The sequence below is a fragment of the Gasterosteus aculeatus genome, chromosome 7, assembly GCF_964276395.1.
Source record: "Gasterosteus aculeatus chromosome 7, fGasAcu3.hap1.1, whole genome shotgun sequence".
In the NCBI taxonomy this organism is placed as follows: domain Eukaryota; kingdom Metazoa; phylum Chordata; class Actinopteri; order Perciformes; family Gasterosteidae; genus Gasterosteus; species Gasterosteus aculeatus.
Genome location: NC_135694.1, coordinates 27869751 through 27884043, shown reverse-complemented (window position 1 = coordinate 27884043; position 14293 = coordinate 27869751). Strand labels below are relative to the sequence as shown.

General features: G+C 41.8%; 2 protein-coding genes across 5 annotated transcripts; one reads left to right on the top strand and one right to left on the bottom strand.

The window, feature by feature from the left end:
- Window positions 1–311: 311 nt before the first annotated feature.
- Window positions 312–5680, bottom strand: mks1 (MKS transition zone complex subunit 1). 4 transcript variants are annotated; one of them, XM_040179597.2, is made up of 18 exons: window positions 5335–5680; window positions 4934–5055; window positions 4515–4570; window positions 4219–4386; window positions 3934–4034; window positions 3572–3700; window positions 3266–3370; window positions 2949–3057; window positions 2756–2812; window positions 2566–2608; window positions 2406–2468; window positions 2234–2304; window positions 2061–2130; window positions 1828–1935; window positions 1423–1556; window positions 1243–1325; window positions 997–1094; window positions 312–777 (listed from the first exon to the last, which is right to left on the bottom strand). In XM_040179597.2, exons 1-18 carry the CDS (start codon window positions 5409–5411, stop codon window positions 674–676), a joined length of 1698 nt encoding a protein of 565 aa, XP_040035531.1. In that variant the 5' UTR covers window positions 5412–5680; the 3' UTR covers window positions 312–673. The 4 variants fall into 4 exon arrangements, with proteins under 4 accessions (XP_040035531.1, XP_040035532.1, XP_040035533.1 ...); XM_040179598.2 differs by having other exon boundaries at window positions 3934–4031; XM_040179599.2 differs by having other exon boundaries at window positions 4515–4567.
- A 1054-nt stretch (window positions 5681–6734) lies between these two features.
- zw10 (zw10 kinetochore protein) lies at window positions 6735–13841 on the top strand. The gene is made up of 16 exons (XM_040179595.2): window positions 6735–7030; window positions 7870–8004; window positions 8119–8220; window positions 8459–8536; window positions 8761–8920; window positions 9569–9721; window positions 10014–10211; window positions 10290–10426; window positions 10556–10738; window positions 11007–11230; window positions 11335–11406; window positions 11510–11679; window positions 11911–12041; window positions 12233–12364; window positions 12705–12907; window positions 13187–13841. The coding sequence occupies exons 1-16, from the start codon at window positions 6926–6928 to the stop codon at window positions 13305–13307; spliced, it is 2304 nt and encodes a 767-aa protein (XP_040035529.2). The 5' UTR covers window positions 6735–6925; the 3' UTR covers window positions 13308–13841.
- Window positions 13842–14293: the final 452 nt, after the last annotated feature.

Here is a 14293-nt window from a genome sequence, read left to right as displayed (position 1 = left end):
TTACATTTTTAACAAAAGTGTGTGATATAGACATCACTAGTTTAGCAGCTGGTAACAATGGGGCTAATTTACACTACTTTATATACGAACGAGTAACTTAATCTGTATTAGTTGGTAGAAGTGCAAAGTCGCTTAAAATATATGCTATTGTGAAGAAGTACTTAATGATATAAAAAGTAAGACACTTGACTAAAAGTTGCTATAATGACAGAAAAAAAATACCTATTGTTTATTTGTTCAAATACAAAACGATTTATGTTACTTTGAATATCGATTCCAAGTTTGAAATGAACAATGGAATATTTACAATCCAATTTTAAAATAATATTTTATTTACGCAAGCATTACTGTTCCTAGAAAATGTACTCAAATCTTAACAAACAGTGAGTGTACAAACAATACCATGTGTGGGAATAACAGACATAGTAGGTATATTAGCTTTGTTCCTCATTCTTTACAAAATACATCTATATTTACAAGCAATAGCAAAAAAATAGCAATAAGACAGTATTTATTTCTAATAGTACATCATAGTCCGATAGGGGTGAATGTGACATTTTGTAAACAGCAACTCTTAATTGCTGGTAATGTGGGTACAATCTTACAGAGTAAATGTAATTCATTTACGCGTTTTTATGTATTTGATGGAATGACAGTTCTATCATTATAACACCTATGCAGAGGATTCAACCTGAAGTTGGGAGGTGGTGTGTACGAGGTCTCTGGGGAGACTTTCTCGAGCATCTTGCATCTTTTTCCTGGCCCTCTGGAAGGCCTCTGGGAGAAAAAGAAACAGATATATTGAAAATAGTTGAAAAAGTGATAATAGATGGAGACTAACTACATTTGCTTACTAATGTTCATTTTTTTAAGTGTTTGAAAGTGCTCGGGTTCATCTTGCTATTTGTTGAATATTTTTTCTGAAGAACTGATTTCTCACACAACTACGCCTTTAAACAAATAGCTAATAAGCCATTTTTGAGTAAAAGTCTTTACCGAGGATGGTGCAAACAGCTCCTTGCTGACTGAATCCTCCCAGCTGGTCAAAAACGTTCTGCCTCCTTTTCTTCAACATGGTGGCATCAACAAATGCCCTAAACAACACAAACAACAAGGACTCACTGAACCAACGTCATACAGCAACTGGACCGGGAATGAAAACTATGCATACTATACATATTGCAGTATGGACACAAACAACAACTGTTGTCACCTATACTGACATAATGAAGGAGTACTTGCCTGGCTTGCTGGATGCAGTGCAGATTAAAGGTGACACTTCCTGTTGTTTCAGTGCAAAAGCCAAAGCGACTCAGCCTCTCTCCCTACAGACGTATACGTTGTGTTGAGTACCGAATGAAAAACGAGTATTCTTCAGCATACCTAACGTTTACTAGAGCATCCACAGAGGTTTGGGCCTACCTTGAAGGTCCCTGGTATTCTGACGTAGCTGTGGTCTTCAAGCTCTGGAGAACCTCCGATAAAGAAGCGCCTCAGTGCGGAGACTGTCCCCGTCTGAAGGGGTCTCCACGTGTGGCACGTTATGGTTTGTTTCCCTGGCACACACATCACGTGGAATGTGAGAAAATGAGACCAAAGACCTGATGAAATGGTGATTTACAGAAGCTGGGAATGCTTGGTTTTGTAGGAAAATGTGTGATTAGGGCAGCGTTTAAATGTCTAACCACAAAATTGTCATCAACATCGACACACATTTGAGATTTCTGGGTTACGCTGTTGTCTACGTTGTATGTTTTTGTATTTTCTGACATTAACAAAATGATGCCCCATTTTTAACCCAACAGCTTAGCAGTGTACACAGTATACCAGGCACGGCAGGAAAGAGCAGGTAGCCATAGCCTTCGGTACGAAAGCGCTGCCAGGAGTCCAGAGAAAGAACCTTGAAGTAAATCACCGGCCACTGAGGAATCGACTCTGAAACCAGGATGAAATTCCTTTATTAGTCCAATCTCATCATTAATGCGAAGACAAAATCCCTCGCATCTAATAGATGCATGACCCGCATTCTTTAAACCCATTATTCAATGGCTGATACTAACCCTCGCTCTCCTTTTCACTCATGTAGAAAGCCTCAAAGCTGAAGGGGTAACTGAAGAAAGCCACGTTTTCCTGTTGGCAGAAAGAACATTAAAGAGTTGAACAAATCTCAGTTGGAAGGTCCTGAAAAATATATTCATATATATATATATATATATATAAAATGTATACACACCTTCCCTAATGTTTTGGCCCGGCACGTCTGCGTTACCCCTGAGAGAGTCTGAAATGGCAAGCTGGACCAATCTGAAATGAAACATTTGAATTTAGTTTAACGGATTCTAAAGAGGTTTCAACCTACTTAAGTGTCCCGATGTGAATGGTATCATACACCATGTGTGACTTACTGTTCGGCAGCTCCATAAAGAAGTGGATGTATAAGTTATCATATTCAAAGCCTTTAGCTGAGACTAGGTAAAAGAGAAGAAAGAGGAGATTTAAATGCGAAAGACGGACTTTTAAGAAACATGTATAGTAAACAGTAGTGATGGCAGCAATCATTCTCACCGATCTCTGCATTCATCATGTACCGCAGAATACCTACAGGAGGCTAAGGGAGAGACGACAGTGAGTAAAAAAGCCTTTTCCAAACAGACCGCCATAAAAAGTGTTAATTAGCTCGTTTAACATTTAGTTGATCTATTGTTAATATCGGATTCATTCAAGAGAAAATCTGTCTGTTGACGGACAAACTTACCATTTCAAAGTCTTGTCCAACAAGGCTGTTGAGGTACTCCTTGTGACGTACGTACAGCTGGAGTCAGAGAAAAGTGGACGTGTCCACATCAAAAGACAACTTGTTTGACTCCATTATATGAACACAAACATTAAAAGGTGAACTCTTAAAATCTGCTCTTGTCCAAAAGGAGACATGATGGAGACGAACTCACGTCTTTGTACACGTTCTGCTCCCTTTCCTTTTCCTCTGGTTGCATGGGGGTGCACATGTTCTTAACAGTGAGGCGCCAAACTTCCCTCTTGTCCCCCGCTGTTACAATCCTGCACAACAACACACAGCAGAAAGGTTTTGTGTTTATTTTGTCAAAAACAAGCATCCCTTTCTAATGACATGTATGTTGGTCCGGAGTTAAGTGGAGGACTTTAACTTTCACATCGCCTAGCTGGTCACAATGTTATTTTAAAAACACGTTGATTTGGTATCCATCATCAATGCAGACAACAGTCCGATGTGACGTAGTGAACTTGCCTGTAAGGCTCTTTGTCGTCGTTGAAGTCAGGTTTTACAATAACTGTTCCACTGCCATCTGTCTTTATGGTTACCAGCAAATACTCATTCTCTTTCTGGCCCATCCTGAGAAAACCAATACACAAACAATCACAGCTGAATCACACAACATTCACAGATGACTAAAGGGCAGAATTAGTTCTTCCGGAACAAAAGGTTGCAGATTGAGAGCAGGTGGAAAATGGTCATTGACACTACCAGATGTGTCTGTTTCGTCCATGCTGCAAGTTAGAACCCTCAAGAGTGGACTGAATGGTAATGTCTTACCTTCCAGCGGGGGCTAAGTCTCCCATGATATGCATGGTCTGCATGGCATTGTTCACCACATGACTACTCTTCACAAACTCCGCTGTGGGCTCCCAGTTGACAATCTTTGACTTCGGGACACTGCCATCCCTGAGAAATACAGCGGACCATCCTATCAAATGACTTTATCAAACATTACAAGAACTGTCTTTGAGGATTAATAAGCAGCATTTGGATAAACGCTTTTTAATGAAATTGTATGTTTACATTGGAGAGACAAATACTTAGTTTCAAAGTGAGAATCTAAACATGTGCATTTTGCAAATATGCAAACTGCATTTCCACATGCAAGACAATGTGGGTTGTGAGTCAGCTTCACTCACATGGTGCGTCTGTCTTGCCGTCTGTGTCGCACGCTGGCCATCCTTTCAGCCAGGAATGTGGGGCTGGATTTGGTTGTGCTCAGTAAGTCACTGGAAGTCTGCTTTCAGGATCAAAAACAACAAGAAGCTACTTACAAACACATTTTTACGAGTTAATCTTACAACATACAATGTCAGTAGTTTGTGAAAAAACCCTAAAAATATGTGGAAAATGTCTGTAATTATAACATTATAACGCAAACTACTGGATGACTGTGTTGACATTGGAGTAACAGTATAACCTACCAGTTGTTGGAGTGCAAGGCAGCTGGTGTAGCGGTCGTGATCGGTGTATGTGAAGATCCTCTTATTGCGTCGGCCCTTGGCCTTGTTCAGGGCCTTGACTTCTGTGTGGTACTGACGGTCCAGAGGGGTCTGGCAGGCTGACTCGTTCTGGAACAGCTCCATCTCATACTGGGACCACAGACACAGATGCTTGAAGGTGAGGAGGCGCGGGTTTAAAGTAATAACAATAACTTAAGCCTTTAACAGTTTTTGAATCATTACAATACGCAAACGGATACTGAATGCTCAAGTGCTACCTGACTGAAGAGTTTCTCCTGCCAGCCCACCTCCAACTCCTCCTCATTATCACCTTCTGACAGAGTAACAGAAATTTAATTTAAAATGTTAATAAAAAATGATGCCCAGAAAACATTGACCCAAAAACAGGTATAAAAGTTTTCATACACAATATCTGTTGCATTCAAGTCATACAATCAAGGCATGCTGTGTTTTGAGTTAGAGACACATTTCCTCCCAAAAGGGAAAAACAAATTGCTGTCAGTAATAGTTTGAGCGACTATTAAACCGACAAGTCTGTTATTAATTTGAAAGTTTGGAAGTCACGCAAGGAAATACAGAGAATCCAAATGTTTACTTAGGATCTATAATAATAATAATAATAGACTGACCATCATTGTCACTATCAGGCTTTCTCCCAGGATGCAAATATTTGTACCTGTCTGGCCTCGTGAGGTGAGGGTCTCCAGTTCAATGGCTCCTCCGCCTGGCTGGGACAGAACCTGCTGCTGCAGATGCTTAGAGAGGGCAGCTGTGGAGGTCACCCTCTCTACACGCACTCTAAATACGGGGAGGGAGGGATAAAAAAATACCGTGTTATACGTAAACCTTTTACGAGTTCAGAAAACAGTATATATCGCTGTTGAAGCAAGTAAGGGAAAACGCAGCTGTCTTGTCGTGTCGTCGCCTTCCTTTTTTCATCAGCCGTCGTAACTATGACAACCACAGACGCTTTGGACTCGATAGCGAGGATATGAATACGAAGATTGACACATCAGAGGTTTTGCAGAGAAGCTAAGTTAACGAATGTTGATGTTGCCGTTAGCTAACGCTACTTACCGTATTCTCAGGTTCTTGATAGCATCCCGGGAACGATACACAGCTTCACCGGTATCCGTGTTCCAAATGTCAGCCATTAAGCTAACACTTAGCAGGTAAAACACTCAAACGCTGTTGGTTTGAATTGTCCTCAGTGGGTTGCTAAGCTGGCAAAAAGCCACTTTTCTTTTTATTTTGTGCTTCTGGAACAACCAACCACACACAATGTATTTGCTAACTGCTCGCAAATGTTGCAAAAGTAAACGACAAGAGAAAACGGTTTAAAATTCTTCTTTTTCTTCGTCTGCTTCTTCTTCTTCTCTTCTTTGATTAGTGGTAGATTAGAAACCAATTGAGGCACATTGCGCCACCTACCGCACTTTAGCGTCAAGGCGTTTTTTTCATTTCAAGATGATGTAATACAGTTTTTTCCAAATGCTAACACACTAAATGACATGCACAGCACAATTATTTAAACTGACACACAGAGAGCAAAACCTATTCTCATGTCTCCAAAAGTCTAAACACATTTTCTGCTTTACACACATTTTGCAATTGAAAATGACACTTTTTAAATGCACTGAACATGGTTCTCTGCATAAGACACACCAATCTGACCAATCTCACACGTTTGCCTTTTCAAAACAGTGCCATTCAAAATGACACTACAAGAGCTAATTGGCCAACACATGTGCCACCTGGCCAAACACTTCAACGGTTAATTGTCAACACTTCAATCAGGATATAAGCACTATGAAAAGACCACAGATGAGCACCTTTTTTACAACAACCATGGAAGACATTGCAGAGGAGGGAGGTTTTAGGGAGGTTAAAACCTGCCTCATCCACAAAAAGCAGCCCATGACATCTGCCTCCAGCTCCATCACTCTCTGGACAAGACAAAACAAATGCAGCACAGCAGGCCCATGCACAGCACTACAGCATGCACTTCCAGATTCAGTACCAATTATACTATAGCTTACCTGCACGTAGTCATATTGCTGTTGTTTCACACCTTCACTGTTTCTTTCAGAAGGGACTCTGTTTCGGATTCTGTTGCGGGAAAGTACATGACATAAAACAGAAATGCTCACATTGTGTAGGTTTTGAAAGGTGGTGTCATCTTCAGTTATGCACTGCTGTATTTCTCGTAGCCTTATGGAATCATTTGCAGTCACCATGTTGACTATATGGGTCTCTTGTTCTGCAGTGAACATTCTTCCTCTGCCCCCTGCCTCCAGATCTGGACGTCTAGCAATTATGTAAAGTAACAATTTCAGTATTTTTCCCCGTATGGTATTGTTGTGTGTCTCATTAGAGTATTGCAGTGCTACAAAACTTCCAATGTGGTGGCCTGCTTTTGCACTCCGCTTCCTGACTAAATCATAAAGAAAGTTATTTCTTCTCAGTATTTTTATCCCCGCCTGATTGGGCATACGTTTGTCACGTGACAATCAGGGATTTTCAACTTCCGCTGACGCGCCTCCTGCGGGCGCAGGATCCCGTCGCCGTCATCGCGGGGCCAATCAGGCCGCCTGGCGGGTTCTGAATTGTTGTGGTGACCTGTCACACACTTTAGTGAAACATTATAACGTTACTGTGTTGTTACAGCATGGCGTCGTTTGTGACTGAAGTGCTCGCCAGCTCTGGCAAACTGGAGAAAGAGGACCTGTCCGGTAAAATTAGCAAAATGTCTCGCAAAGTGGAAGATACGAAGGTAAATCTACTAGCTAGCATAGCATTAGCTACGTTAGCCTAACGTTAAGTAAAGTTTGAAGCAACGTTAGCAGTTAGCGTTAACAAATGAACGGCGTGAAATCTTTAGAGCAAATCTTTGGCGGTGCTCCGTGAAATAACATGCAGCTACAAATAGACATTTAACGTTACATTAGCTTACGTTAAGTTACTATCCAGCTATTTTCATTTGGTGCATTTCCACGAGCAAGTCTGTGGCTACGTGGCTCTGCTACGTCCAATTAAACGAGCGTTACCGCTATTTGAATCCTCGAGAAAAGAGCATTTAGCGTTACTCGTGTTACGTTCCTGTCCTGAAGTGTTATTGTATTAATATTATTTAACATATTATTTTGCATAGTATTTTTTGAGTGACTACTCCCTCCAACGCCTTGTGCACAAGTTTTACATGTGAACGTTGTCATGGTGACGTTTATAAAGTGTAGTACCCCTTTGAGGGTCGTTATGGATTTGATGGTGGTTATGCATGTTATGGAGAGGAGTTGTGCTACAAACAACTGGTCAACGGAGCCATCATTCTGTTCTTTCAAATGCAATGTTTTTTTGCTATTCTTTATTACAGTGTCCTCAATTAAATGCGTGATTTATTGTTGTTAAAGTTATATTGTTGCTCTTGGTTCTGTTTTTTGACACATAACTGAATTGGTTATTATATTATTTTAATATACTTACAGCTATTCCCCAATGTTTGCTTTAAAAATAAAAAAAAAAACCACACAAACCAATTCTCTTGGCCTGAAGAAAAAGGTCCATCTCGCTACAATCAATCTCATAACTCTTTACTTTGTTTCTTTTAAATAGGAAGAAGTATGTGACATGATGAACAAGCGGTACAGTGACTTCCTCCCTAGTCTCCAAGGATCAGAGGAGCTAATGGTACAGGTTGATGAGGTTTCCAAAGAAATGGATGGCCTTAAAAACTGCATTGAGTCCGAGGTGAGTCTGAAACTGTCAATCAGTCAGAGTCAGATTGCGGAATGCAGCAGTTGTAGTTGAGGTGTATTTGCAGCAGCCATAGATTTTAACTGGTGTTTGTGTGTGCTGACACAGGTGCAGCAGAACATCCATGTGGCTGTAGCTGAGTATGCAAAGCTGAAGCAGCAGCTGGAGAAAAATACTGTCATCATAACCATGCTTGGGCATCTAAAGGAGGTACATTGTACATGACATTTTGTTTAGTGAAATGTTATTTAACACTTACTATTAATTTCATTACATTAAAATTACCATCAGAAAATTTTAATTTATCTCAGATAGACAGATTGTGGATATTATAAATATATTATATACAAGTCTAGCTCTCTCGAATTACACAAGGAAAGATTCTGGTGTTGTGATCGTCCATATGTTTGAATGTTTCTGTGGATGTAATATCTTCTGTGTGATTCAGTTTCACAGTGCAATGGAGGAGTTCAACAAAGCTTTGCAGGAAAAAAAGTATGTTGATGCGGCCAACGAGTTGGAAAGAGTAAGAGTTCTCCATTTTACGTCTACTCAACCGTACCTTAACTCTGTACTCGGGCTGATTTATATCCTTCTTTATGTACAGGACAAATCTTGTAACAGTCTGTCAGCTGCTATTAGCACATGAAAGTACACCATCACTTATAACCCTAGAAATTTTTATATATATATAAATGAATGCGTAAGTATCATGATTGATACTGATTTGACAGATTTAAATTTTTCTAGGCAAGAGCCGGCGTGGATTCACTGAAGGGCTGGAAGAGCTCCCAGTTGCCGCTGCTCAGTGCTCTCAGCTCAGAGTTGACGGTGCAGAGAGAGAACTTAATTTACCACCTGGGAGATGAATGGAAGCGCCTCGTCATCTGGAAAATACCGCCATCGAAGGGTAAAGATTTCAGTATTTGCAACCGAAATGGGACCAATGCAATTGCCTGTTCAATACTTTGCTAAGTTAGAAGCTTTGTCTAAAAGGACAGCTCTCACCCCAGCCACAGACTGTTTTCCCTCCTCCGTCCCCAGACCAGCAGGTTCAGGAACAGCTTCATCCCTGCGGCTGTCATTCTACTAAACTCTGCCCCCCACCCACCCACACACACTTCTCCCTCAGTGACTGTACTTCACCCCTCCACCCTGGCTTGACTGCCACACCCTGTTCCAGCCACTGAACATTTGCACCAGAATGTTTTTATTTTTTATTACTGTATTAATCGTACTTATACCTACAATACCTCTTACTGTTCATATTGCATATACATTTCCTACTGTTCATATTGAATATCTATTTCTTACTGTACATATCTATTCACTTATTACACTTTACATATGCACATACTCATGCACTTTTTGCTATTTTGCACTTCTGGTTGGATGCTAACTGCATTTCGTTGCCTCAGTACTTGTACTCTGTGCAATGACAATAAAGTAGAATCTAATGTAAAAATAGAAGTGTAATGTGTTTAAGTTGCCTGCCAACTTAACTGAGAATGGCTCTGAGGGAAATACATTAGTAGTGACTGGCACGTGTGTCCACCAGAGCCTGCGGGTATGAAGTCCTTCCTGAAGGTGGAACTGAACCTGAGCCATGCCTGCAGTAAGGACAGTGAAGCGAAGCCACCTGCTCTGCTGTGCTGCGTCCTGCAAGCTCTGGCCATCCAGGGAGACCTTCAACACAAGATCAAACTCTTCAGTAAGAGCTTTGTTAAACATGCAGTAGTGTCATAGTCTGTTTATATTGCATATTTCATACCGTGCACACACTGGTCTGGGTTAAGTTTTGTTTTTTTTGCAAAGTGGAAAACTGTAACTGATCAGTGATCTGTGGTGGACAATGTATGAACGCATATCTTTTGCATAACCGCACTTTGTGTAACTTAACAACTGATGTGGGCATTGCTCCGTTTAATCCATCAATCTCTCTCAGGCCCAATGCATCCAGGATGAGAACCGGCTCAGTGCTGATTACTGCTGTTATTGATCAGGTCAGGTGCTGCTGAAGACCGTGTTGAAGCCTTTGGTGATGTACCCGTCGCTGTCGGTGAGGGTAGCGGAGCAGCCCGGTGAGGGAACCATCATGGCGTTACAGTGTTTGGAGGAGAGCCACAATGAGAAATCCACTCCCTCGCAAGTCTACAGCAAAGTGCTCCTGGTGCTCAGGACGCTGCACTCACACCTACTTGGTACAGTACAGTCGGGTCCATATAGCAGTGAAAGGTGCCACTTAATGTCACTGTGTAGTAATTGTTGTTATTCTCCAGATGTGTCCATTGGCGATAGAAAGCTCTCGGCTATTTTGGGGGAGCTGATTTGGGAGGAAATTTCCCGATGCATCATTCACGAGTGTCTGATCTACTCCATCCCCACCAACAGCAGCCAGCTGGAGAAGTACAACACTGTATGGACCCAACAGCAGTTTTGTTTAGTGTGATTATGTTCTACGTACAGTAGTCAGTTTTACTAAAAAAAAAATATATATATATATATATATATATATTTTTTTTTTTTTTTGCTGCATGCATTCAAGGTGATCAAGGAAACTGAGGAGTTTGAGAAGTCCCTGAAGGAGATGGAGTATCTGCAGGGAGATTCCACAGAGCTGCTCAAATATGCCAGGGACGTCAACTGCCACTTTGCCACCAAGAAGTGCAAAGATGTCATTGTGGCGGCACGCAAGCTCATGACCTCCAAGATGCACAACACCATCAAAGTATGCAGGTCTTTGTGTTATGTATCAACATTATTGTGTGATTCAAATGTTTGAGATGGTTCTTAATACGGGGGCATCTGTAGTGACAAGATCTTTACTCTCGAGGAAATCATTCATTCAAAATGACAAAAACGCTATTCACTGTAGTTCACTGCACTCTTCCTTTTACCCCTGTTGTTTGCAAACTGAAAGGGTCTTTCTCCGGATGCTTTTTGTTTGTTTACTTGTAATCAGTTCCATCATTTCCCTCCCAATTGTCCTCCGTCAGATCACGTCGGTCTACAACCTGCGTCTGCCCAAGCTGCCTGCTCCGGCGTCGGAGCTGAAGGTGAAGCAAGGGTCCACAAAGGACGAGATAACGATGGAGAACACAAAGCAGCTGTCTGCGTGGAGTCTGTGTCTACCGGCCTGCCGCATCAGCGAGTCAGTGCAGCAGCTGATGGAGCTGGCGCTCGGCACCCTGTGTGAAGCCGTTGGAAGCTCCACACAATGGTACGTTTCAGTACCTGGGGACTCTGCCGTCTTCTGTGGGAGTCCAACGTTCCTAAATGAAGGAGGGTTGAAGCTGATATCCAGTGTTCCTGTTTTCTTTTCAGCGCATTACAACTCTTCTTTACCGTGAGAAACATCTTCCAGCTGTTCTACGATGTCGTCCCGACGTACCACAAGTAAGGGTGTTTCCATCAGATAGCGTAGATGATTAGATCAAACTCATCCTCCTGAAGGTGTGAATAGTTACCTTCTTTGTTTCTTCTCTACCTCTCCACCCAGGGAGAACCTGCTGAAGTTCCCTCACCTGGCGGCCATCCAGCACAACAACTGCATGTACTTGGCCCACCACCTGCTCACCCTGGGCCACCATTTCAGAGCTCACCTTCCACAGCCCCTCAGCGAGGGCATCACAACATTTGTTGACATGGTGCCTGGATTCAGGAAGCTTGGTGAATAAACAGTTCTACTGTAGCAATAGCAAAGTGTGTGCCATCACAATTTAATGCAGAAATGAATCTGCAAAACAATCGTTCTCGGCCGTCGATGGTCAACAGACAACGGGTCACTATTTCTTTTGTGGGCCACCAGCAGGCTAAAGTCCTTTAGCTATGCATCTCTTATATGCAAATCTGCAGAGTGCTTTGAGATGTGCTGAGCTCCCTTTTATTATTTTCCTCCAGGCGCTCAGTGCTTTTTGGCCCAGATGAACGTCCAGAGAGCTGAGCTGCTGGAGAGACTTTCCACCGCTCACAATTTCTGCAACCTGGATGATGAAGACAACTACATAGCAGCCAGCAAAGCAGTAAGACAGGTGAGGGAAAAGGTTGTGAAAATAAAGTGTTTGTTTGTTTGTTGTTAATAATGAGAGTGTATTGAAAAATACACTGCATTGATTTGAGAGGCTGCATTGTGTTTGAATGTTCAAGCGATAATGGTGCTCAATTCATATTCTCATGCAAGCACTGCTTCTAACTCCTTGATCATCCGCCCGTGTGATTGTAGGTCATCCATCAGTTGAAGCAGTTGGGCACAGTGTGGCAGGATGTCCTTCCAGTCAGCATCTATTGTAAGGCCATGGGCAACCTCCTCAACACCGCCATCACCGAAGTCCTTGCCAAAATAATGATGCTGGAGGTTTGTCCTTTTGTAAATTGAAAATCAAAATAGCCCCTCTTTCTGAAGACGGTCTGGGCTTATTACCAATACAAAGGAGTTGATTTGGTAAAATTACAAAGATTTGAAACATTTTTAAATGTTAAACAGGTTAACTATTAAACAGGTCTGGGATTAAGATGAGCATGAGTATGCTGATTTTTATAATTTCGCAGTCCAAAACCCAAAGAATTGGGTGAATGTTGGCTGTGAGATTAACACATTTGATTTTAAAAAGCTAGATAGTTGTTCCACTATACCAAGAAATGGTATACGCATAGCATTGCCGTATTGATTCCTTTCTCATTCTAACCGTCTACAGGATATTTCCTCCGAGGACGGGGAGCACCTGCACACTCTGTGCCAGACCATCGTTGAGGAAGGTCCGCTGGTCTTCATCCCTCTGGCCGAGGAAAACAAGAACAAAAAGTATCAGGAGGAAGTGCCTTTGTATGTGAGGAAGTGGACTACCTTCAAGGAGCTGGTCATTGTGCTGCGGGCCAACCTGCAGGAGATAGTCGACAGGTCAGTATCAATAGGTTAAAGTAAATAAAAACACCGTCAGGGAGTTTTTTTTAAATCTGTGGTTATATTCAGGCTTTTTCTGCTCAACTGTCTTCCAGACTTTAGTTAACTGAGGTTAATTAGTGATCTCCTGTTATGCCCGCTGTTTTATTGGTACATTTGCTCGGCTCAATTCTTAAAGTAATGCTGTGCATCTTTAAAATAAGTTGAAGCGGCTACGGCAAAGGCCCCTCTACGCTCCTCATTTTATAATGCGTCTTCTGTGGTTCCTCTCCACAGGTGGGCTGACGGCAAAGGTCCGCTGGCGTCTGAGTTTTCCAGTTTGGAGTTGAAGAATCTGATCCGTGCCTTGTTTCAGAATACGGAGAGGAGAGCTGTGGCTTTGACCAAAATCAAATAAACACTTGGTGCAAAAGAAGAGACTGCAGCACGTTTTCCTCGGAGAAAAATAAGTTTTATGCCTATGTTCACTTCCATTTTCCCTTGCTGTAACCTATGCATTTACATGTGTGGTCGAACAGATTTTGCCAGAGAACATGGTCGCCCTGCTTGATTGATTGAAACCAGCTTATACCTCAATCTGCGGTATATACGTTCCTTCTCAGTGTCCAGACTGCAATTAGTCCCGCACAGGTTCTTTGATCAGAGGCTCCTTTACCCCAGCATCCTCGGCCCTATAGCTTGAGTGGTTTACCACCACAAAGCCCACTGAGGTTGTGTAACCAGCGACCTCCCATCTGTTGACGTTGTTTCTAAGGTTTACTTTGCTACACATTGTTCATCAAACGCATCTGTAGCTCGTCTGTTTTGAGTTGTTTTTTTTAGCTTTAATGCCACTAAAGACCATTTAGTTAAATATACCTTCAACCTAATAAACTGAACTCTTCTGTTATGTATTTATTACTTGTCCAAATAAACCAAAACACACACCTGATTCAGACCTTTTATTCTTGACTGGTGAGTTTAGCAGACAGCCATTTTACATTATTGTTGTGCAATGTGTCCTTCACCATGTGTGAACAAATACTAACGGTAACATGGTTTTATTTTTACACAATAACTGAATAAATGTTTAAGAAATCTTAACTATTTCCTGCATTCACCATTCTGAATGCATGAAATCAATCACATAAGCTGTGCTTCTGTGGAATGCTCTAAACATTCATAGTCCACCAAATGTTTTATCTCTATGATTTGAAGCACCTTTGAACTCATCTTTGCAACACCAGCACACCAAAGTGTTCACTTGCACCTAAGGGACGTGAATGTTATGAGAAGGACACATTCATGCTCCTCAAACCTTGTTGCTTCCCAGGATCAATCAGGGACAATTATGGTTTGAAACTGAAGGAAAACTGATATTTTAGTAAAATTTATTTTTAAACT

Coding starts and splice junctions, on each gene's coding strand:
- mks1 (XM_040179597.2), bottom strand. CDS start 5,411: ATGGCTGACATTTGGAACACGGATACCGGTGAAGCTGTGTATCGTTCC. Junction 2,609..2,755: donor TTGGACAAGACTTTGAAATG/GTAAGTTTGTCC, acceptor TCTCTCCCTTAG/CCTCCTGTAGGTATTCTGCG. Junction 1,326..1,422: donor GAATACCAGGGACCTTCAAG/GTAGGCCCAAAC, acceptor ATACGTCTGTAG/GGAGAGAGGCTGAGTCGCTT.
- zw10 (XM_040179595.2), top strand. CDS start 6,926: ATGGCGTCGTTTGTGACTGAAGTGCTCGCCAGCTCTGGCAAACTGGAG. Junction 8,005..8,118: donor AAAACTGCATTGAGTCCGAG/GTGAGTCTGAAA, acceptor GTGCTGACACAG/GTGCAGCAGAACATCCATGT. Junction 12,908..13,186: donor CTGCAGGAGATAGTCGACAG/GTCAGTATCAAT, acceptor TCCTCTCCACAG/GTGGGCTGACGGCAAAGGTC.